The sequence below is a fragment of the Pteropus vampyrus genome, unplaced genomic scaffold (assembly GCF_000151845.1).
Source record: "Pteropus vampyrus isolate Shadow unplaced genomic scaffold, Pvam_2.0 Scaffold334, whole genome shotgun sequence".
Classification (NCBI taxonomy): Eukaryota; Metazoa; Chordata; class Mammalia; order Chiroptera; family Pteropodidae; genus Pteropus; species Pteropus vampyrus.
Genome location: NW_011889115.1, coordinates 777,218 through 802,329, shown reverse-complemented (window position 1 = coordinate 802,329; position 25,112 = coordinate 777,218). Strand labels below are relative to the sequence as shown.

The 25,112-nt window shown below is 36.1% G+C and overlaps 1 protein-coding gene across 1 annotated transcript in view; it reads right to left on the bottom strand.

Annotated features, from left to right (window-relative positions):
- Window positions 1-22,732, bottom strand: part of PIK3C2A (phosphatidylinositol-4-phosphate 3-kinase catalytic subunit type 2 alpha) — a 97,717-nt gene extending 74,985 nt beyond the window's left edge. The window contains exons 1-3 of the mRNA XM_023522142.1: window positions 22,589-22,732; window positions 21,624-21,707; window positions 1,060-2,198 (exon numbers count right to left, since the gene is read on the bottom strand). Coding sequence (XP_023377910.1) covers window positions 1,060-2,133 — 1,074 coding nt within the window. The 5' untranslated portion in view covers window positions 2,134-2,198; window positions 21,624-21,707; window positions 22,589-22,732. The remainder of the gene's footprint in view (window positions 1-1,059; window positions 2,199-21,623; window positions 21,708-22,588) is intronic.
- Between the last annotated feature and the right edge of the window lie 2,380 nt (window positions 22,733-25,112).

The window sequence follows — 25,112 nt, the reverse complement described above, 5'->3', positions numbered from 1 at the left end:
AATTGAAAGGTGTTCAGACATTGTTACTAAATTTGTAAATAATACTGAAAAGCTTAAGAAAAGTTAATAACATGTGTTTCTTAGTATGAGCTGTAGTCAAAACATACTTGCAAACCATTACACTGGTTAAGATTTTTCTGGATTCTGACTGTGTCATCCAAAATATCCTTATCATTTCTTCGAAGCCTTAATACTTGGCTTCTTTCTCCCCCAGACAAAATAGCTTTTTAAAGTCAACAATTCAACATAAACCCATCCAAATTATTCAAAATTCACTTCTTTCCTAAATGCTCTTTGATGCTCAGTGCCTAAAGGGAAGCTAGGTGCTGAATGATATAATTCACATTAAGGTGAAAATGAACCTTAACAGTCCCAGGATCCACAGATATTCTAAGAGCAAAATACAAATGTGCAGTTAGGTATACTATATTTGGAAAGGCAAAGTCTAAATCTTGCTGTCTCTCTTTTCAGAGAAGACATCTTGTCCCAGACACCCTTAACTAATTTTTCCAGATAGTAAGACTGTATGAATTCAGCAACTATACCATATAAACTATAGTTCCATTCTTCACTTTTATCTATATAGGTGTTAGAATCCTTTAAATGGCTTTTCTCCTGTCTCCCTGGAGTTATTCTCCCTTTCATGCATTCATGGTTAAAAACAAAACAATATACTGAGATTTTCTATAGAGGTTAAAAATCACAATTTCTTATTTACCTTGAAAAATAAAAGAGATAAGGAAGAAAAAGTAGGACTATATATAATGGGAAGACATGGAGACAGATAAATAGCATCTTAAATGCCTATCAGTGATAGCCCGATCCTTGATTAGTGACTTTTAAAATTTATAATCCTAGAAAAGATAATATTAATAGCATACAATTTTTCAATTGGCCCAAACACATTTAATCCTTTACCACACAATCTAAGAGTTACAGTACACTTAAGAACAAAGACAACAAGATTCAAAATAAAATATTTTTGACCTAATAAATTATGTACACATGTATGAATTCTGTGTTATACTACTGAGTTTCAGAAGTCAGAAAAGGCTGTACCTGAGATATTTGGCCCTGGACTTTTGTAAGCTGAGTTGTTCGAATAGTTAAAGACTGGCTTCTTGTTACCACTGCCCCAGAAAGAGATTTTCCATTCACCTTCCTTTCAAGGTGACAACTTGCTGGTGATCTCTCTTCAAGAAGAACAGCATCCCAAGGATCCTCTGCTAGCAAACCTGGAACATTTTTCTCTTCTTCATGGTCTAATACCTCCACATTGTCCACCTTAGGCTTACTTAGAGGATCCAAGTCTAACCAGTCAAATTTACTGATATCTTCAGACTTTGGAGATACCTGTAGGCTGCTGATTGTAGTTTTTGAATTTATCTCTAAATCAGTCCTTGCTTTTCCATTTTTTAAAAACTCTGATGTACTAGCTATTTTGTCAAACAGCTTTGCCATGTCAGGACTGACTACTGGATGATAGACAGGTAAGCTTCCTTGTGGATGAAAAGATGTAGTAGGTGACAAAGGATATGAAAAATATGGAGACTGTCCTGGAAGACTTAAATATATCGGTTCTGTGGATGGAAAAGTAGGCATTCTTGGATTAAAGCCATTTTGGAATGTAGTCTGTTTACTGCTGTAAGTTGACTGATAAATAGAAGGTAAAGTATAAGCTGAAGGCCCAGATAAACCAGTTGGCCACTGTCCCCTCTGAAGAGTAGTAGGTCTAAGATAAAGCTGTGCTGAAAACGAAGGGCTCAGGGCAGGAGTAACTGGCAATACAGGTGTTTTCCTTGTCTCAAAACTGTCATCTAGCAATAGTTTCTCCAGTTCAGCTTGGGTGAGCTTTTCTACATCAATATCTACCGCTCTTTTTTGGGTATCTGATTCAGGAAACACCATGAGATCATAATCTTGTTTGTTATAAACTTGTGCTTTTTGTCTGGTGCTGCCTGACAACTCGAAGCCTCTCTGATTATCAGTCACTCGCCTGTCTTTTTGCAGTTTTGCTAAAGCCTCTGCTTCCATCTGTAATGCTTCTTCTTTGTCCACATCTTTTGGTCTTGGTGGTTCCAGATGTGAAGACGAACATTGCTTAAATCCATTGTTGCTGGATATCTGAGCCATGTCCACTTAAAAGACCAACCTTCTTTTAATTTGTTTTTTCTTTGTAGCTCCCCAAATAGCAAGACCTATACACAAAATAAACAACATTCAATTAGATTTTTTAAACACAAATTAATTTTGTTTCATTAATTTAGTTAGGACTTAAAGCCACTTGCAAATGTACTACCAAATAAAATAAAATGAACAGTTGGGTGAAATCTAGGGGGGAGGAACATTTTTAAATTATCTTATATACTTGCTGTTGGGTTAAGAAAAATGTTTAGACATACATTACTTCACCCTATTCGCTGACCTAACAGGAAAGCTAGACCATGAACTCAACAAGCTTTCACTTCAGCTGTCACAATGGCTACTGTTAACCAGTGGCACTTCTGGCAGAATTCTTGGCATGAAATGGCTTACATGCTGGTCACTTATTTGTTAGAGTTTGGACAGGGTTTACTGTTATGCAAATAGCAAGTCAAAAAGTTTTAATCCTTTGCTATTTGTTAAACTGCTCAAAAGCCAGTTAGCAATAAAAGTGCTTAAAGCCCAGTCAATCAAAATACCATGTGAAAAACTGATTGAATTTGTCATAGTTTTGGTCAAATTTCTGATTGTTTTCAGTTAAACCAATAGTTATAATACAAAAATTTCTCCTTTTCAAATTGCTAAAATATTTATTCAGAGACTAGAAGTAGTTTATTAAACTTTCTAACAGACCAGTTTTAAGAAATTTATACTTTTCTATTTAAGACAAACAATTCAGATCAAGATTACCATGTGAAGCAATATGACCAATTAAAACGTTAGATATCCACTGTGTGGCAGAGGGCACATTTCCTGTCTCTAATCAATATGAATTAAATGCGGGTTCTGGAGTCACACCACCTTGATTTATGAAGCTGTAAGAACTCGAGAAAGGGAACACTTTGCCATGTGCCTCAGATTCCTAACCTCCGAAATGAAAGTATCTCAAATTATAAGGATTAAATGAAACAATGCAATTAAAAGTGCTTATCATTGGCCCTGAGTATAAGCACTAAATAAATGGCACCTATTATTATTGAGTTAATGTGGTTTCAGATACACCTAATTTGAAAACTTAGAAAGCAAGAGTGCTCCTGTTTACATCCTTTTTCTAGAATAGTGCTTGTCAACACTATACGCTCAAAAATATTTAATGAAAGGATATAGGGGAACACCCAAATAACTTCAAATTAACATAACACAAATGAAAATCCTAAGTGTTTAAATAATACTAAAAAATTATGCAATGAGTACATGAAGAAAAAGGTATTCAAGGAACATCCTAATTCTTTTATACAACTACAGCAGAATTTGAGGCATTTCACTGAAAAGCTATTCCAAATTTTTCCCTTCAGTGGTAGAACACAAAACTAGGCAAAATGGACATTTAAAATCTGTACACTTCATTGTATGTAAATGTTTTATTAAAAGAAAAAACTGTACACAAATATTGATTCTTGCTAAATACACACAAACTACTTAGAGGGAAGGACTGCTGACTAAAATTTACTTTGAAATGTATCAAAAAATAAGATGAATTGATAGAGGGATGATAGCTGGATAAATATGAGATAAGGCAAGTATAGGAAAACGTTAACAGTAGAATCTAGGTAGTAGGTATATGGGTATTCACTTTGACATTCTTTCAACTTGGCTGCATGATTGAAATTTTTCACAATAAAATGCTGGGGGCAGGTAGGGATAGGCAGAAATTCCTCCCATTACAGTACATACTCCCCTTTGCAATGTGACTTTGCTGCTCCTCCCATAAAGAGGTGGGGTCTATTTCTTGACTTCATCTGAGTTGCCCCTGTGACTTGCTTTGACCAAAAAAAATATGAAAGAAGTGACGCTGGGAGTTCTAAGCCTAGGTCATAAAAGGCCAGACTATTTCAGCTCCTCCTTTCTTGAGTACAGCCACTGCCATGTGAATGCTCACAGAGGATGAAAGCATACAAGGAGAGAGAGGCCCAGGCAACTGCCAGCACCACCCACCAAACATGAGAAAAACCACCATCTTAAGACCATCCCTCCATAGTCCAGATGGCCACTGCCACATGAGTGACCCAAGGCAAGACCAGCCTGAGTTCAAGTAAAACTGCTAACCCACAAAATCATTTTGGAATGGTTTGTTACACAGCAATAGAAAACTGATAAACCTTTTCTTCTTTTAGAACCCAACACTGAAGCTACTTATCTACTTAATAGTACATTTCTGTTTCGACAATCACAGCCACCACAACCACCTTCCTTTACTTGTCCTCAGAGAGCAGAACAGTTCCCTTTTCCTTTCTGAGGCTGGCCCCTCAATTTACATTCTTAATCCCACTGAATTCCCCTACTTCTTTATAGTGATTCCTTCCTTTGCATTAATTCCTTTTTTACTTGCTTTTCTGCTCCTCTGCCATAAAAATGCTCAAGTTTTCCTCCATACTGAGGTGGAAAATTTCTCAACATTCTCCTTTAGACTCTAGTAGCCTCCACTTTAATTCTTTCACTGCCAAACTTCTCAAATGAGTGACCTACAAAGTCCTTTCTTTATTCATACTGCCTTGGGAAAAAATCTTCTTGTCCTTCACGGCCCAATTCAAATACAGCCTCCTGTTCTTAAAGTACTTTCTATCAGAATTCATCTTTTTTAGTTCAACTAAAAATTTTAATCTTTATTTTGTAGACTTTACGCTGTTTTTGCCTGCCCAGCATCCTTCCTTCTGGTAGTAGTATCTACAACTTCCTTTTTGGAAACTACTTATCTCTCCTTTATTCCACCTAGTTCAAATAGGGCTGGATGGACCGGACTATCCTTACTCCCAACTCTCCCCTCCTCCAACCACTCCTGAGGATCCAAATCTGGCCAATCAGAGTTAACCCCAGCACTTCTGAAACTATTTGGAAAGGAAGCTTATCATTGAGGTTGCTAGGCTGATAGGATGTAAGCCTGGCACTGCTGTGGTTGTCTTTGCTACCACTTGAGGAGATGCTACCTGAGAATGTATCCAACCCAAAGGAGAGCAGAGCTTAAGTTAAATGAAAGGAGACAAATTCTGGATATTACATTAAGTATCTGGATCCAACCCATGTTCAGAGCCAGACTTTTCATTTATGTATTCCCATAAACACACTTCTTTGTTTTAAGTTGGTTTATAATTACTTTCTTTCATAATAACCAAAAGTATCTTTACTAACATAGGATCTGTAACCTGTATGTCTACCCAACAGACTAAACTAAGCTTCTGAAGTGCAGAGGCTTACTTTGTTCATATTTTTCTTCCCTACAACATTTAAAATCACCTTGTTTAAAAAGTTCAGAACTTAATTTAATGAACACATGTTTTAACAGGATGGAATGAGGGCTAACAGTCCTGAAGAAGGGATTTCAGGTTGCACAAGAATATCAATGTATGGTGAGAGAGATGAGTCAACTGCAATTGCCTGTTACTGAATACCATAACACACTAGCAATTTTTCACAAAATAAGATGAATTAGAACAAAACAACATTTTACGAAGAGATAAAGATACTGAACTGTAATTCACCTTCCACGAGCATAATATCAATTTGTTATTTAAGTATTTTCCTGGCTACCCTATTTGGAATGATATGACATTGTTCTGAAAGGGGGATATGGAATTTTTTAAATGAGTTTATTCATTGGAGAACACACTTATCCCAAATATTCCATATTAATGTTACCTCTCATTTACTGACAAAGGTATAAAATAGTTTGAAATATATTTTAACCATGAATGTGGTATTTTTTTCACATTATCACTTCATTTGCTTGCTGTATCCCAAAGCAATATGTACATGTTAAATTCAACTCTAAGTAGTCAATAATAGTGAGCTGTGTGTTAGCAGCTTAATTACCAAACTTTAGTTTTCCAGAAGATTAACATGCATGTATACTCAAATGGTAAAAGAGGATTTAAAAGGTTGTCCAAAAGTAACCCTGTGCTTCAGCTATTTTTCTGAGGCTGCTGTACTGACATGCTCCATTAAATTTTAAAAATAAAACTCCATTTGATGACAAACATTTAGCAGGAATTTCCTACATGCTAATTCAAAATGAAAACTTCAATGCTAATGTTCTCCTAACCCAAGCTGGGAGACAATAGAACTAGTTGTGGAATGATGATTGCTTACCATCTGCCAAAAATTTCCCAACATAAAGTAATCCAGTGTTCACAAAGCCTTAGCTACTTTAAAATTGTGCAAAAGAGTGGCAATTAAACTATTCAGTCAAACTTTTGGATACCATTTGCAGACCCAAAAGAATTAATTTAAAAGATCTTGGCTTCTTCCCTGTAGACATTCATTTACAATTTAAATTTAAATCTCAGGAGAAAAAAAAGTAACCCCTGCTACCCATCTAAATGCTTTCTGATCTTAAAATTCAAGATACCTAAGAAAATGGAGAAACAATTATTTGAGTTCAACAATACAAATATTTCTCCTCTAACGTAAAAATGAATCTCAAAGAAAAATAAATTATTGTACCTCCTTGGAAATGAATATTATGCTACCATTAAGAATATGAAGACTATAATAACCACAGAAAGTATTTGTTAAAAGTGTAGCAAATTCACCACGTGCCAAACATTACTTTAAGCACTATATTAACTTTAAGTACTATATTAATTGAATCCTCACAATCTTTCTATTAAGTAGTTACTATTATTATCCCATATAAATGAAGAAATTTAAGCACACATTATATAATCTGCCCAAGCTTACAGCAGCTAGCAAGTGGCAAAATCAGGACTCAAATCCAGGCAGTTTAATTCACTATGGTATATTTTTATGTTAACAATTATCTGGAATCATTAAGTGTCTACACATACCTTATCCATTATAAATACCACTTTCTTCTTCAATTCTAGGGTTATTTCTGTCTGCACTAATGAATTTTATTGTTTTAATTCTATAATGTAGTAGTTAATACTTGTTATTTAGTTATGTCACGTACCAATTTATCTGTTAATTTTTTATCACCAAATAACTAGCAAATTTATCATTTCATTGAGGGCATGAATTCTTGTTTTATTCATCCTGTACTCTCAAACCTACTGTAGTTACTGAATGCATGCATCGATGACTAGAGAACTTTAAGATACCATTCCTTTAACAAAGAGAAGTTCTAATGCCAAAACAAAACAAAACCAAAACTAAAAAAGCTCATTTATTAATAATTCAACTAAAATTTAAAAATCATGTGGACAAATTCAGAATAAACAAATGGTGGGAAAAAAGATTATCTTGAAAACTGGGAGAAAGATGCAACAGAAAAGTTAAAATAGGAGAGGGGAGGCTCCATCTGTGCTAACAGGAAAAACTCTAACAGACAAGATATTCTCTCTCTATTGATTCACTGAGGAAAAAAACTCATCTGACAAAAGAAACCAAGTACTTTGGTGTTAGGCACTATACAAATTTGTCAATAAGACAAAAGAGAAGACAGTCCAGGTGCTAGGCGAGATTGGATTAGAGCAGCACTGTTCAATAGAAATAGAATGCAAGCCATGTATGAAATTTTAAAGTTTATTTTAAAAATATTAATGAAATTAATTTTAATATACTTTATTTAATCCAATATATTCAAAATATTATTTTGACAGGTAATCAATATTTTAAAAACGAATGGGTTATTTTATAGTTTCTTTTTTTTTTACTAAGTCTTCAAAATTTGGTACATATTTTACACTTATCATATTTCAACTTAAGACTAGCCACATTTCAAGTGCTCAACAGCCAAAGGTGACTGGCGGACAACACACGGTAAGAATTTATGAGGAAAGGAATGAAAAGCACAGCAAACAAGCATCATTACTTTCTGGATGGTAAGGGAAAATTTATCTTCCCAAAAGTCACCCATTCTCTCAGGCCAATAAAAGTATCTCAAATACCTATTAGTTAAGAGTGGCTCCATAGCATAGTGGTTAGCACATCTGCTTACGCCCAGATGGTCCTGGGTTCGCACCCCAGGTGGAGCCATGGAACAAACCTCCCCTTGCAACAGGCACCCCCAGTGGGCCAGGGGCACCCCATGAACACTTGGGAGGAGATGTCCCACCTTCAGAGATCAGTTCTTAAGGGAAGACAGCAACACCCGTAGCTCAAGGATGGAAGCGGGGAGGATTAAAAGAGAGGGAAAAATATACCTGTTATTTTTCAGAAGAAAATTTTACTTTTTTAAGTCCTATAGATACCACATAGCCTTTAATGCCCGTCTTACATCTTTTTAAAGTATATAATTTCCAAATAATCTACATTAGGAAATTGTTAACATTTCATAGAGAAATGTGTTTACAATTGGCCAAATAGGATAAATTACAAAAAGTTTAAACATTTAAATGTTAAAAAATCTCATTAAAAAAAAAAGAAGTCCTTTGCAATCTGAGCATAAAGAAGGCTGCCCTAATATGATTCAAAACCCAGAAGCCATGAGAGAATATTCAAGTACATAAACATTAAAAACAAACAAACCAAAAAAAAAAAAAAAACCCTTTTATTTGGCCAACAAGAACTTAATGAATTTATTCATTTCTTCCATAAATATTTATTGGGTTGATACTATGCACCAGGCACTGTTCTAGGTGCTGAAAGGTAAAATAAAAATAATTTAATCATTAAAAAATGTCAATAAAAAAATAAACTGGGAAAAAATATCTGCTACTCATATCAAGAGAAAGAGCTAATATTACTAATACATAACAGGGAGCTCATAAAGAAAAATGACCATATGGAAAAAGGTATTAAGGGTCTAAATAAGCAGTTCACAAAAAAGTAAAGATGTCTACCCTTATTCACATTAAGGTAACAGCAATTTCAAAGTTACACTAAAGCTAACTGTATACCAAATTGAAGATAAACCCACAGAGAATGGGAAAAACACTCATCATACCAAAACTTTTTAAATACACAGAACAGTAAAGGAAATTTTATAGTAAATTTTAATGATGCTAGAAAAGTGGAAAGGTTGAAAAAGTAATAAATGAAGCAACCATGTCATGAAATTAGAAAAATAACAGCAAAATAAAAGCAGAAGTAAGGGAATAAAGACCAGAGAGGAAATTAGTGCTACAGGAAATATACAACAGAGAAGATCAACAAAGGCAAAATCTGGTTCTTTTGAAAATACTAGTAAGGTATCTGATGATGCCGATGAAGAAAAAAATAAGGCAAGAATAAACAACATCAATAATAAATAAAACAGGTTACAAAATAGTCACAGGGATGTAAAGCATAGAATAGGGAAGATAGTCAATAATATTGTAATAACTATGTATGGTGCCAGGTAGGTAACTAGGTGACTTATTCGGGAGATCACTTCATAAATTATATGTCTAACCAATATTCTGTACACCTGAAACTAATATAAACTATTGAATGTCAACTGTAATTGAAAAAAAGTAAAAAAGGGACATCCAACAGATGCAGCAGACATTCGAAACATAATGAGGATATTATTAAGCTAAGCAAATAAAATTTAAAATGTGGACAAATTCCTAGAAGACAGTAACTTACTCAAATAGAAACATAAAGTTGAATAATCTTATAACCATTAAAGAAACTAAATTGGTAGTCAAAAATATTTCCCTTAAAGAAAACTATAGGGCCAGATGGCTTTGCTGGCTTCATATAGGGAAGAAACAAACAATACCAATCTTTCACAAACCCTTTCAGAGAATAGACAAGAAGGTAAGTTCAAGACAAGAGGGAATCTTTTATGAAACTACTATTACTTTGATAACAAAATCAGGCAAGGACGAGAAAAGAAAATAAATCGATCCTACTCATGAACACAAATACAGAAAGTCCTAAACAAAACTCAGTTGTAAATACAAAATGCAATTTTCCACGTCAATAATTAAAGAATTAAAATAGAAAAAGCATATGTTCATCTCAATAGATATTCTTAGCCAACTATGAACGAAGGGAAGTTCCTTATCTGACCAAGGATATCAACAAATATCATACTTAATGGCAAAACCTTGAAAGCTCTCCCTTTGACCACGAACAAAAAACAGGATGTCCACCGCCAGAAAGGCAACAAAAAGAAATAAAAAGTAGAATAGGAAAAAAAAAATTATTTACAGATTAAGTAAAAAATCCAAAGAATATACAGATAATAGAATTACATGCCAGAGTTTATCAAGGTTGACAGATATACTAACATACAAAAATCAATTTCATTTCTATATACCTGCAACAGATGGTCAGAAAAGCAAATTTCATCAAAGGTAATATTTACGATAACATACACATGACATCCACAAACTAATAATACATGTAACAAAATGTTGTGGGGGGAAATTACAAAACTTTACTGACAAACGCTAGGACTATGTGAATGTAAGGGGTTATTTTTCCATATTAACAAATTTGAAGACTTAATTTTATAAAGACGCCACTTCTCCTGAAATAAATCTATAGGTTCAATGCAATCCCAGTCAAAACTCAAACAGACTTGTAAAATAAAATGTGACAAGGCCATTCTAAAATTTATACAGTAACCAAAGGGGCCAAAATAGCAAAGACTCTCCTTTTTTAAAAAGAACAAGGTGGGAGGACTTGCTCTACCCAATACTTATTATAAAGCTAACTTAATATAGTATATTATTTATGTAGGAAGAGCTAAATCTAAAAGGCCAAGAGCACAGAAACAGACACACACCTACATAGATACCTGATTTAAGACAAACATGACATAATAGAGTACAGGAAAGAACTTTTTCAACAAATGGTACTAGAGCAAATGATGGAGAAATGAAATGGACTTCTACTTCACACTTTAAGCAAAAATCACTCAAGACAAATGAAATGCCTAACTGTGAAAGAAAAAACTATAAAGTTTTTAGAACTGGAGAAGGGAAAATTTTCTTAAACACACAAAAACCATAACTTTAAGAGAAAAAGTTAATAATTTTGACTATAGTAAAATTCAGAACTTTTATTCATCAGACACCAAGAGAATGATAAAAACAAGCCACAGAAAGGAAGATATTTTAAACATAAACAAAAGACTCAAATCCTGGATAAATAACTCCTATGATTTAAAAAGACCGTTAATCTAAAAGAAAAAATGGGCAAAGGCACGAACTTCACGAAAGAGAAATCTAATGGCCAATAAACATGAAAAAAGGGCTCAATCTTATTAGCACTCAGGGAATTATTAGGAATCAGTAATGCGTATTAAAACCAAAGTGAGACACCACTACACATGTAACACTGGGAAAAAATTTTAAATCTTACAATAACTGATAACAGGGATGTGAAACAAGGGGAAAACGCACACACCTTGTTGGGATAAACATGAATAAACTATATGTTCATGGTCTGTTTCTACTCACAAAACTTGATACCAAATGTGTGTGAGTTTTTTCTCACACTAACATCCAGTTGTCCAATTTTCCAGATACCAACTGAGTGCCCTACAATTCAATTTTTACACTTATCAGACTCCACAGGTTTATAGGCTAAGTCCCATAGACTGTCCTCACTTTAGATGCCAGTTGCAAGTACTGGGTCTCCAGGTTAACCACACTTTTGTCCAACTCGGGTACAAATTGAGAGTTCCCATGTTCCCCATTCAGGGTTGATAATTTACTAGATAGTTCACAGGAAAAAAGCTCACTTATTTTTACCTGTTTATCATAGAGGATACAATCCAGGAACAGCCAATGGAAGAGATGCATAAGCCAAGGTTGGGAGTGGAGGAATACATGGAAGTTCCACGGCCTCTCTGGAAGTGCTACTCTCCCAGCACCACAATGTGTTCACTAAACCAGAAGCTCCCAAATCCCCAAATTTAGGAGGTTTTATGGAGAATTCATTACATAGGCATGGTTGATTAAATCACTGGTGATTAGCTCGATTTCCAGCTCCTCTCTCCTTCCCAGAGGTCAGGGGGTAGCTTTAAAGTTCCAACCCTCCAATCAAACTTTGGTCTTTTTGGTGACCAGTCCCCATCCTGAAGCTATCTAGGGGTCCCAGAGACTAGTCATCTCATCAGCATACAAAAGACACTCATCACTCTAGATTCCCAGGGTTTCAGAATTACATGATAGGAACCAGAGACAAAGACCAATTATTTATTTATTTTTTACTATATCACAGTTAATTTAATGAAATTTCATACAGCAATGCCAATGGATAAAGTTATTTTTTTTTAATGGATAAAACTTAGAAAGTATTAAGCAAATGGAGAGACAAAAATACATATAATTCCATTCAAAGTTAAAAAATATGAAAAATTAATTATATTGTTTAAGAATGCTTATATAATGGTAAACCTGTGAAGGAAATGAAAGGATTATCAAAGGTTAGGATAGTAGTTACTCACAGAGCGGGGGAAAGAGATTTATGATTAGGCAGAAGAACACTGGGGACTTCCGGAATACCAGTAGTGTTCTAGTTCCTAACCTAGTGACTGGTTTTACAAGTGTTTATTGTACAATTATGTGTTAAATAATCATATATACTTTATGCAATTGTGTTATTTCACAATAAAATAATCCACTCCACATATAGTTAAGATACATTTTCATCGCTATATTATACATATGTGCAAAACAACACCTGCATTATAAATAGTATGAGTTTTTTTTACCTACATGTAGCAAATTGTGTAAACACAAGAAGTTAAACTTTTTAGTGATATCATAAAAAAATTCAAATAAGAGCTGTATTTTCCATTTTCATTTGCCAATCTACAGGCTAAATTAAGGATACCACTCTTACTCATTAAGAGATATGGGGAAAGGGTAAGACTACAAAAGAAAATTATTTACTAAAAGATGGTTTCTCAAATTTTCACCATCTGTGAATCACTTAATGGGCACATCACATAACATGATCAATTTGTGTAAAAATAGTCACTGCATTTTAAAACAAGTAAAACATTTAAGCATTAATAGTAGGATATTCTTATCAGTGAGAAAGATGATTGTACATTCTAACCATTCTATGTATATCCAGTAAATTTATTTTATTTGAATTAAATCAGAAAATTAATTCATTTATAGCTTGTCAGGAAGGTAGCAATGTTTGGTGGTGGCTCTATCAGACAATAAGGGATATGTACATAAAATGTTATAGGCTCTACCTTCAAATATTTCTGAACCTGCATATTTCTTCATAACATTCCTGCTACCATTCTAGACCAATAATCTGTTGCCTGGATTATTCAAATAGCCTCCCAATCTGTCTCTGTCACCCTTTTATCCTCCACCTTCAGACTATTTCAACACAGCAGCCAAAGTGATTCTGAAAAACCTAGATCTTCTCACTCCTTTGTTCAGAACTTTCAACAGCTCCTATTTTGCTCAGAGAAAAGGTAAAATCCTGGCAAGTCTACCAGGCACTCTAGCTGGTCCCCCATTACCTCTCTCGTAACTCTCTCTACTACTATAACATTTGCCTCCTTATTGTTCCTCAAATACATTAGGCTTCTCATTCACAGCTTTTGCTCTTCTGCTCCCTCTGACTGATCTTCCCCTGGATAGCTGAATGGCTCACTCTCTACTCTTTTTTGACTTTTCTTTGAGGTGACATCTGAGTAAAGGCCTCACTGATAACCAATTAAAACTGCAACTTTCTCTAACTCCATGCCTATGTACTTGGCTTGTCTTCTCCTTAGCATTTAGTACTATCTAGTATACTATATATTTTATTTATTTTATTGTCTATCTTTCCCCTCTAAAGTAAACTTCATGATGCTGGAATTTATCTGTTGGGTTCACTCATATCCCCAGCACTTAGAACAGTCTTGAAACAAGCAAGCTTTCATTCCGAAGTTTGTTAAACAAAGAAATGAAATTAAATCTAATATGGACCAGATAAGGAAGCAATTCTTCACTGTAGAGTGTCTTTGGTAATCTGTAAGATACTTAAGATTACACAAAAATATCATACTTAAAATATTTTAACCTAAGAGATATAATATTTTTAATCTACTCTTGTTGCATTAATTTGCATTTAAAGCATTTGGAAGTCATCTTAAATGTGCCAAATAATAAACCATTCATTTCTTTCTCTAAGGGAAGAAAATCATGTGTATGTATTCTTGGAATTGTTCTTCAATGGTCCTTTTTAGCCATACCAAAACACATTATTATTTAAAGTATTTATAGGAAACACAGTTAACTAGGCTTGTTGATTAGAAATACTGGCTTTGGGCTCAACAGAGCAATTTGGCTAGAGATGAATCTTTAGGAGGTATCTATGTAAAACTGAGAATTCATATAGTGAAGAGAAAGAGACAAAGAAGAAATCATGAGTGCCACTAACAAACAAGCAGGAAACAAAAGGTCAAAGGAAAATAAGAAAGGTATGAAGACTGGTATCCGAGAAATAAGGGAACAGAGTGCCCTAACAAGGAAGTGTCAGTATTGTCAGAAACTACAGGGAGGTGACATAATAAGCACTGAAAGAAATCTCTAAATCTAAGAGCTCACTTGCGATTAAGAATAGCTTTGTTTGGATAAATTTCGCCCATTTAAAGTATACAATTCAGTTATTTTTAGTATATTCGGAGTTGTGCAACCATCACCACTACCAAATTTCAAAACATTTTCACGAACCCCAAAAGAAATTCTTTACCTATTAGCAGTCACTCCTCATTTCCCCTCCCCAACAGACCCTCATTAGTGATTTTCAAAGAGGACAGTTTACTGAAGTGTGGAAAAACGAAAAAGTAAGGATTACAAGTAACAAAGGCATTTAATCTTTCAATTCTTTGACAGTAAAGCGAACTAAGAGAGGTACTGGGTATAGTTGAGTAAGAGAATCAGAAGCACAGATGCAAGGGGTCTGACAAGGTAAGGAAGAGACATCTTAGGAGGCTGAAGTGATAAAGGTAAGAAACTACTAAGTCAATACCTAAAAATGGAAGACTGGGGGGGAGCCAGTGGTACGAAGCAGATTTACTTTTCATTATCTAAACTCTGATACAGAATTTTAAATATTTCCTCATTGGCAAGATTTACTATTTTAGAACGAAGGTGATGAATATATAATAGAGGGATTTTCTCTTATGTCAGGGGAAAAGATGAAACTGTAGCCATGACCTGAACATAATTAAAGAATGAATCATAGGAAAAGCTAAGAGAAGAGCCTTCTCCAGCTTCTTCACAAGTTTAAAGATGGATGTGCCTGGCCCGGCTCCTACATTCTTTAACCTCCATACCATACTTGAAATCATTCTTCGCCCGAGTACTACAATTAATAAAGGGCTTAATTCTCCCATTTTGACAAAAAGCAATGGACTACACTGTAGTCTAATAAGCACTAGCAGTCATTATACTACCTTCGGCCCATAGGAGCAACATTCTACACATAAAAGATTCACAACCAGGGCATTCATTCCGAACAACTTTCTAATCTGCGTATGTGCATAACTGTATGTATTCGGGAAGTAGACAAGTAAAGGGGGGATATAGTCACAGCAAGAGGCTCCTGTTGAAATAAATTTTACTGACAAAGCAGTTTTCAATCTAACTCAGAATCTCAACAGTAGCACTACTTTGTGGAGATAATTGCTGAACTTTGGACTACTTCATTGCTCATTCATTCAACATGAATCATTAAATATACTCTAACATCACCCAATTCCAACATGACAAGTTAACAGTAAGCTTTTTGTGTTGTGTTATGGTATATGCCTCCATTCTAACATGGTTTAAGGTAGGAAAAAGTAAAATTGAGTTGCAACTGAGAAACCCCAAACAAGGAATAATAATGAAAAAAATGACATAAATACTTCTGGAATTTCCCCCCAAAACTCCATTGGTTTCTATGACTAACAAAATCTTGTTTTCACATTACACCAACTGCATAAAATTGATAGTTCTGTAGAAGAGTGATAACAAAGAAGAGAAATTGATGTAGTTTAGCAAGACTCAAGTTCAAATATACCTCCCTCTTACTGTGTAATCTTGAACAAGCTACTTTATCTGCCTTTATCTTAATTTTCTTATCTGTAAAACATAAATCATATGCCATAGTGTTGTAGGATTAAATTTAAAATATATATATAAAATGCCTACTATATAACAGTGTTAAAAATGTGTCCAATTATTGAATAAGTATGTTCCTACCATTAAAAACCACAGCTTATTGCCAATAAATAAGCACAAGATGCTCAACGTCATCACTCATTAAGGAAATGCAAATCAAAACCACAATGAGATACCACTTAACACCTACTGGACTAGCTATAATTTAAAATAAAACAGAAAATAACAAGTTTTGACAAGGATGTGGAGAAACTGGAACCCTCATAGTTGGCTGATGTGACTGTAAAATAGTGCAGTTACTTTGGAAAACACTGTGGTGTTTCCTCAAAAATTAAACAGAATTACCATATGACCCAGCAATTCCATTTCTAGATATACCCCCAAAAGAATTAAAGAGAGACTTACATACCTGTACACAAATGCTCATTGAAACATTACTCATGACGGCCAAAAGGTGGCAACAACCCAAGTGGCCCTCAACAAATAGATATGCAAAATGTGGTATATTATATACAATGGAATATTATTCAACTATTAAGAAGAATAAAGTTCTGACACATGCTATGACATGTATGAAAACATTATGCAAGGTTAATAAGCCAGACACAAAAAGAACAAATACTGCATGATTCCACCTACATGAAATATCTAGAATATCTAGAGACAGAAAGTAGATTAGCATTTACCAAGGGCTGGAAAGAGAGGGAATGGGAAGTTACAACTCAATAGGTAGTTTCTGTTTGGGGTGATGAAAAATTCTGGAAATAAATAGTGGTAATGGTTGCACACTTGTGAAAATAATTAATATTTCTGAATTGTACACTTAAAAATGGTTAAAATGACAAATTTTGTTACATGTCATGTACAATAAAAGTCATCATCTTAACAGAAACCACACAATTCCAGTCTTCAAAAACTTAATTCTAGAATCTTGCGTTTTTGACAATTATCAAATATCAATAATTTATATACATAAAATAATGGGAAACTAGGTCCAAGGTTTATGGGAATTCTCTGTACTATCTTAACAATTTTTCTGTAATCTGTAACTGTTCTAAAAATTAATTTTTTAAGGAAGCTTATTCAATCTCAAAAGCATATGTTTAATGAAAGAAGTCAGACTCAAAAGGCTATATATACTGTATGATGCCAATTTATATGACATTCTGGGAAAGCAAAACTACAGGAACATGAAAAAAAATCAGTTCTTGCCAGAGTCTGGAGGGTCAGTGGAAGGAATTACAAAGGGGCAGAAGGACACTTTTTGGAGTGAAAGAAATATTCTATATCTTGTGGGTGGTAGTTAACACACTGTCACTATTTCTCATAATTTATAGAGCTGTACACCTAAAACAGATGGATTTACTGTAAGTAAATTGTATCTCAATAAGTCTGATTAAAAAAAAAAAACTAAACAGTCACATGTTATGTTCTGCATTTCAATAGAGGCAGACTAGAATTTCAGTCTGGTGTCATTCTGAGATCTAGTCAGACGAAACCAGGCTATGAAGTCTAAGCCAAAGAGCACCTTTTTCCAGCTCAGCACTGTAGTCTAAAACACACTTACACACTAAAAAGGAGTCAGAATAGTTATAAATTACATTATGAACACATATAAAGCGACTTAGTAAATCAATTTAGTTATGGCTACTCATAGCACTATGGTTTTGTTTATAGGCATAATTAGGTCTCCTTCAGTGCTTATTTGGGGGGGATACATATTTCACATATAATTCCCCCCAAACACTTTTTTCATAAAATATCTGAAAAAATGTTTTCCTGTCCCCTAATTAGACAGGTATTTTCCTAAGAGATTTTCTGTCTCTCCTATCAATGGCCAGGTTCTTTTCCCATCTCATCTCAAGATAAGTACCTGCACTAACTTCTCTATTGTCTCCTCTCATTTTCCTCTCCCTTTTACCTTGAAAGAGGATTTTTGTCTTTTCTATTTCCTCATTCCACAGCAGAAGTTTAACAATACTTAACTTCTTCCTGCTTCTACTGTTATTTTCTGAAGGTAAACTGTCAATTTGTTTCAATAGGAAAATTTTAAAAAATTAGTCTTCTTCTATTAGGATTTCCCACACTGCAAAAATTTTAAGCAATTTTAACACTGCCTATTCCTTTATTTTCTTAGTCAAATTTCTCATCAAAACCCAACTCATTTCACAACAGGAACTAACATTACTCTGATGCTTTTACAGTCATCGACCTCTCCTTCAGTCCTCTTAAATGCATCTTCCACACTACTCAAGCCACACACTCACAGCCTGTGCTGAGATTTCCTGAATCATACAAATAATATAAAATTTGAGCGCTGGCCTCTAAATTATTTATTGTGAATGTCTATTTATTCTCATCTCTTACTTCACCACTGCCCTGCCTTTAAATTTTCAAATAAGCCTTGCAAATCCTTCCTTAGACCTATACTTTATTTTCTTTTATCTAAGTTTTTCCCCAAGTTGTTCTCTTTGCATTGAAATAACTCTGGCCTTGACATCTCATCACCTTTTTCCTATAGCAAGTTAAAGATCTAAACTCTTTACTCAAAAATCAAAAATCTTGCCTCATTAACTCTCATGTATTTTAAATATACCTATACTATCCCTTACAATTTTTCTTTCCCATTAACAATTTTTTATAACTACTTTCTGCTACATGTATTGTAACTGGTCTAAGTGGAATATAAACTCCCTAAAGGCAGGAAGTACTCTTCTCAAATATACACTCCAAAATCTGATAAGTGCTATGTATCTGAACACTCAAGTACTATATGAAGAGATGCAATGAAAAGAACATTAGGTTCTGCATTCTAAGAAACGCTTAAATTCAAGCAATTCCTCTAACATATTATGCTAAACAATGGGCCTTGTTTTCCTCTTTAAGAAAATAAGAAAAACACCTGTCCTATTTACTTCACAGAAAATAAGGCCTGTGGAGGGAAAAAGCGTTAGTTAAGCTATAATCACCAGTCAATATACATGTAAGGATAATATTTACTTTATCACTGTTAGTCATTGGTATTTGTTTAAAATAAGTCTGTTTTTTTAAAACCAAACTCACTGCATAGCAAATTGTGACTCAGCATTATACAACATTTATTCATATCAATAATGCAACTTTTGTAGTGTAAGACTAACAGAGCTATATGTTTAACAATAAGGATGTTAATTTTATAGTATCTTAAATGCATTCTCAATGTTAAAAGATAAATACTTGCTGCTTAGCCATAACTGCCTTCGAATCTATTAAAATCAAGAATGTTTAAAAATCTCATTTGTTTTTGTACCTAAATAGCTGAATTTAAAATTTTAAGGAATCCAAAGGGTAGTTTAAAATTGCATAAGTCTTTTTAATTGGTTAAAATGTCCATGTGTTCTCTCCCATTGTGTTTGAATCCATCACATGTGACAACGAATTGCAGGAAAAAAGGAAGAATACAAAATATACATAAATGCACAAAATAAAGATACTCTACCAGAGAGACAAGGAAAACAAAATTTCTCCTAGTCCAAACCATAACCCTATGAACAACCTGAAAAGTATCCTACAGCAATAACATTTCCAAGTATGACCATAATTCCAATAAAAAGAGCATCATGTATGAATACTATCAAAATGATTAGAAATTATAAATTACTGATAATACATTTCTCATAGAAGTTGCTTTTTCTTTTCAAACAGGACTAGATTAAAAAGCAGAATTTTCATACAGTAGATCTGCACTGTCCAGAATGGTAGCAACGAAACACATGTACCTACTGAGTGTCTGAAATGTAGCTAGTCCAAAGTGAGATGTGTTGTACCAGATTTCAGACTTACCAAAAAAAAAAAAAGTAAAATATCTTACACATGTGGTTCTCATTTAATATTTCTACTAGATAGCACTTATTTCATAGTCAACTCTCAAATTAAAAAAAAAAAAAAAAGGATACCAGAGGTACTAAGCATCTTATTTAATAATATCTCATTGCTTGGTAGTATCACAGCAGTGTCTAGAACCTGATCGCCTTAATCTCACCCTCATTAATAGAAGGAATTCATGCCTTAAGACTCAATTGGAACATCATCATCCTCATCAGGTGCATTCTCAGTCTCCTTCTCAATCTCCCAGTCCAGGTGATGACATCCTTTTTTCGTAGATTTGAATCTACCACTGCCCTTATAACCATATTGTTATAATTTATAAGTTTGTTTCCCCAGATGGACTAGAGAACTTCTTCAGGACAAGCACTGTCTTATTCATTTTTCTATCCCTAGAACTACTGCAGTGCCAGGCACCCTTACAGGGCCTCTGAAAACAATTAAATCTTTCAGAGGGTCAATTTTTAGCTCTTTTGAGGTACAACTAACAAATCAAGTCATGTACTATGTGAATGCACAGCACTAAAACATTCACCTTTATTATTAAATTCTTTTTGGAATATGGCAAATATATAATTAAAATGATTAATTTGTTATGAAAGAAATACAAATTACAAAGCATTAAAAAAAGTGCTTTGCACTGCTGCTCTGAAAAGTTTGGTCTGATGCTGATATGAACTCTGAGCTCTTGGGAAATCCAACTCTCATATTGGGTATAAGTTCACTAAGCAATGTGCTTACTAAGCAAAAAAACATTGTGCAAGATGAACGAAAGATTCCTGGACACGGGAACTGATGCAGCAATCTTCAATTAATAGAAAATTTCAGAACCATTCATGGCTTAAGGAAGAAACAAAGAATCACATGCTTAATATACTGCTAATTACATAGTTATAGTTTCTAAAATTCCTAAATGCAAGTATACCGATTTTCACATTCCATAAAACAGAGAAAGCAGTGAAACTTATAGATGAAAAAATTATTGGTTTCCAAAAAATACTGCAAGCAACATGCATATAAAATACAAATAGTAACATTTTCATAAGAAAAAAAAATACTTTAGAATCTATTAAATTTAGGCAAAATTACCTGTAGAAGAAGCTCTATATGTGCTTTATACCTATATAAAATCACTTTTGAGTTGAGTTAAATAATAAAATCTCTCTATTCTCATTCAGTCATGCTGTTCAGTACTCAGACTGTCTTAATGTTAAAGAAGCAAATTATATAATTGTATTAACCAATGTTACCTCAATAAACTTAATTTGAAAAAAAAAAAAAGCAGCAGTTACCTTCAACTGTACCCTCAACTAAGGCCATTCAGTCTAATCTGCTACTATGAATAAGAGCAACAACCCCAACCACTGGCAGAGCTAAGTTTCCTGTAGAGAGTTGTCCACAGGCCAAGGAAGCAAAGGTACAAAGTCTCTCCTGGAATCAAAGCTCCTGGACCTCTTAACGTGCAGCCTTCCCCCTTTAAACTATGTCTCCCCCACTCTTCTAAGAATAACTTTCTTTTTTCTTCATCTTTTCTGATCTTGGCTTTGATGTTCCAATATATTAAACAATTTTCCCAGCACAACTTTTCTGTGTGACACCCACCTGGAAAGATTTTAGGGTACCTCTTTAATAGGTAATCTTGTTCAAAGAGGAAGGCCTCCTTCTTTACTCTCAATACAACACCCACTGTTAAAAATAAAAATATAATTACAACCTCAATGTCCAGGCGAATATAGGCAAAGAATAACCACTGGCTCCTTCTTCCACGTTCGTTATCTCCAGACTTTCCTCTTCACTTAGTTCTCTTTTTATTTCCCTTTTCAATCCCTGCTCCTCTCCCCGCCCCGAAAAAAAAAAATTCCACAACTGAAGAATCTCGTTTTTAAAGCCAAACCATTAAGTGAGGAAAATAAGTATGTGCTTTTTACAATTATTCATTGTTTCTCCGTCACTCGGAGTTAATCTGACCGCCCTCCCAGAAAGATGATGCGCTAAATACGCAGTGAAATAATACTGTCTTCCCAAAGCAAGTGGATTCGCGGGAAAAAGGCAACCGCTGGGAAGGAAGAAGAAAAAAGATCATTAGCCCCCAAAGCCCGAGATGGGACAAGGAGGTGAAAAGAAATGGGGGGAGGGGTCATATGTGAGAAGCGCAACACACACACACTCGCCAGAACTTAACAATTCAACAAGGAAATAGGACCGGCCACTGCAGCTCCAGCCCCGTCCCGAGGGACAAGGGGGTGGCCTCCCCTTACCCCTCTTTTGGAAAAAAACTAACTCCCAGCTCCCCTTCCCGTCTCCGACAAGAGGGGCCTGGTTTAAGGGCGCGGGCCCCTCGCACCTTCGGCAGGGCAAACGGCGGCGGCCCGGGTGGAAGCAAGGCCTGGAGGGAGCTGAGTCGGGCTGGGGCAGAGCCAAGAGTACGGGATGGAGGGTCAGGGGCGGGCACCCGCGGAACTGGGGGCCCGGCAAGGGATCTTTCCATCCCGGGATCCCCGGGCACTTCGCCGCCCTTGCAGAGCAGAGTTCCAGGCCCCCGCCCCGCCGCACTCGCCGCTCCTCACCTCACGCAGCCTGAGCCTCCGCCTCCACCACAACCCCAGCCGCCGCAGCCGCCACTGTCCGAACCATTTTTCCGCTCAGCCGCCTCAGCCGCGGCCGAAAGCTTCGGCGGACTCCGCGGCCAGCCAGGCACAGAACGTCACTTCCGGCCAGGGAAGCACCGCCTTCCACGCCAGGCTTCTTCCGGATTGGCTGGTGCAAACGAGCTACCTGAGGTAGTGGGTGGGGCTTGGGCGCGTCCGGTGAGGCGCCTGCTGTGATGGTGGGGGCTAGGGTCCGATGTCCCCCGCTCCCTCGAGGAATGTCGAGCGGGTTCTGGGTGTCTGTCCCGGCAGCCCCGGAGTAGGACTGGGGCGCCTTCGTGGACTCCAGCTGGGCGTCCTAATCCCCGCCAACCACAAGTACTCTATTGTTTCCGTGCCCTCCCCGGGCAGCTCCGCGCTGCGGCTCCCAGATTTGCGGCCGCGCGATTAGTTTGTGATTGGAAAACTGAAAGGAGCAGGCAAGATACAAAATCATTCACCCCAACCAGCATTGATCGAGTCCTCACGGAGGATCAGGTGCTGTGGTGTGTGCGATTCGTGACCCATAACGTAAATAGTGTAAAGCGCTTTCGCAACCGCTCATTTAATCCTCACAACGGCCAGGTAAAGAAGATAGCCCAATACCTCCCAGCCGGATGGCTCTTTTCTACGCTACAAAATATCTTCACATAAAATCTCAATAATACCTTCCTAATGAGAATTGAATGAGATTCTGCTTCTAAAACGGGTTGCGCGCAAATGTTAGATTAAAAAATTACATAACCATGTCAAGCAGATAGGAAAACTATCACTTACAGATGGTGAAGCTGGGGGCGGGATTCAAACTGAGTTCTTATTCCAATCCGTAGCATTTTACATCTGTCCTTTAAATAGTAAGAGAAGGGGGGCCGTGCCTTCCAGAGATTCACAATCTAATGTGGTAAAGTGATTTGAACTGCAATTCTCAGTTAAAAAAAAAAAAAAAGCGAGAAGGCTGTAAAAGAAGTAGAAATTTACCTACTTCCAACACATAGTAGGAAAGAAAGAAAGCTGATATTTTTCCTCTCTCTCTCTCTCTCTCTCTCTCTCTCTCTCTCTCTCTCTCTCTCTCTCTTTCTCGCTCTCTCTCTCTCTCTCTCTCTGGAGGATGTGAAGTGGATGAAACATTCTAACCGCTATAATAAATATGCCAAGATGGAGTTGCTATTCTATGTAGAAATTTAGAAGCAATGATTATTCCTTGTGACTGTGACTACCAGTCCACCCACACTTCCTACTCCCAACTTTCCACCCCGCCCCCTACCCCATATACACACTTCCAGGCAGGCTTTACACACCCTAGAAGAATGTCCCTTAGGAATTCACTTAGTTCCACAGCATTGTTCTGCTTTATCTTCTCATCAAAGGAGGAATTTCTAGACTTGGCAGCTCTTTCATAAGATTAAAAGAGAAGGGGAAACCAATTTATCTTGGGGCTGTTTCCTAGCTTCTGCTCCAGAACTGAGTGTGCCTTCAGAAAAGAAGAGGGCTTTAGAGAACACTGTGTCTTGGGAGATTAACTTTGACTTATTTGTATTTTTCTTATGAGAAATATTTTCTCTGAGTCCCAGGAGCAGAGGGCCTTTGCTTGAGTGAATTCCTTATTGCAGTTCCAACTTCATTATTTTCTTATAGCTCTTGTATGGTCGATACTTAGTAGGCTCTAATTGTTGCAGGATACTCGGACAGAGAGACAGGACACAGAGACAGGACACAGAGGCAATAAGCAGAAAGTAGCGATTACTGGTGCAGGCACCTAATCAGCGGATTCACGTCCAAAGGCTGAGCCCCTCATCGCAGTGAGGCTTTCCTTTTTATACATATCTTATACTGCCTCATAGTAAAGTGTATTTTGTTTCGTTGGTGGGCCGTAAGGGGAGTGACCGACCAAGGCAGGTGGTCTGTGGGAGTCAACTGTGACACTGAAAAGTCCCCTACCTATTATGAGAAGGGAAGTGAACAACTTTCAACTATTAAAGGAAACGATTAGCTTGGCCTCCACTATCACATTCCCCTCTTTGATGCCCAGGCCCAAAATTGGATCAGAGAGCATCATCTTCATCCTGTTCTTGGTCTAAGGGCTGATATTTTCATATTGTATGACCTGACTACCTATCCCGATTCCTTTTTTACATTTCAGGGGTTACATTCAAGGGTGAGCTTAGGATAAACAGCCTTAGGGGTATGTTGGCCATCTTGGTGAGGTGTTGCCGTCCTCAGGCTTCTGCCACACATGGATCAGTCAGCTTCTGGTGTGACCAAAGTGGGCCGATGTTCTTTCAAGCTGCAAGTCCAATCGACGACTTCTTTCAGAGGGTTAGCCTGAGGTGCTCTGTGGAGTCTGAAATGTACTCCCAGTCTGTGGGCACTGGCTTAGGCCTGCTATGGTGAATCCAAGGCTTTGTCTCGGCAACCTTTACTGCAGTGGGGGTGGACAAGATAACAGTGAATAGACTCCTTCAAA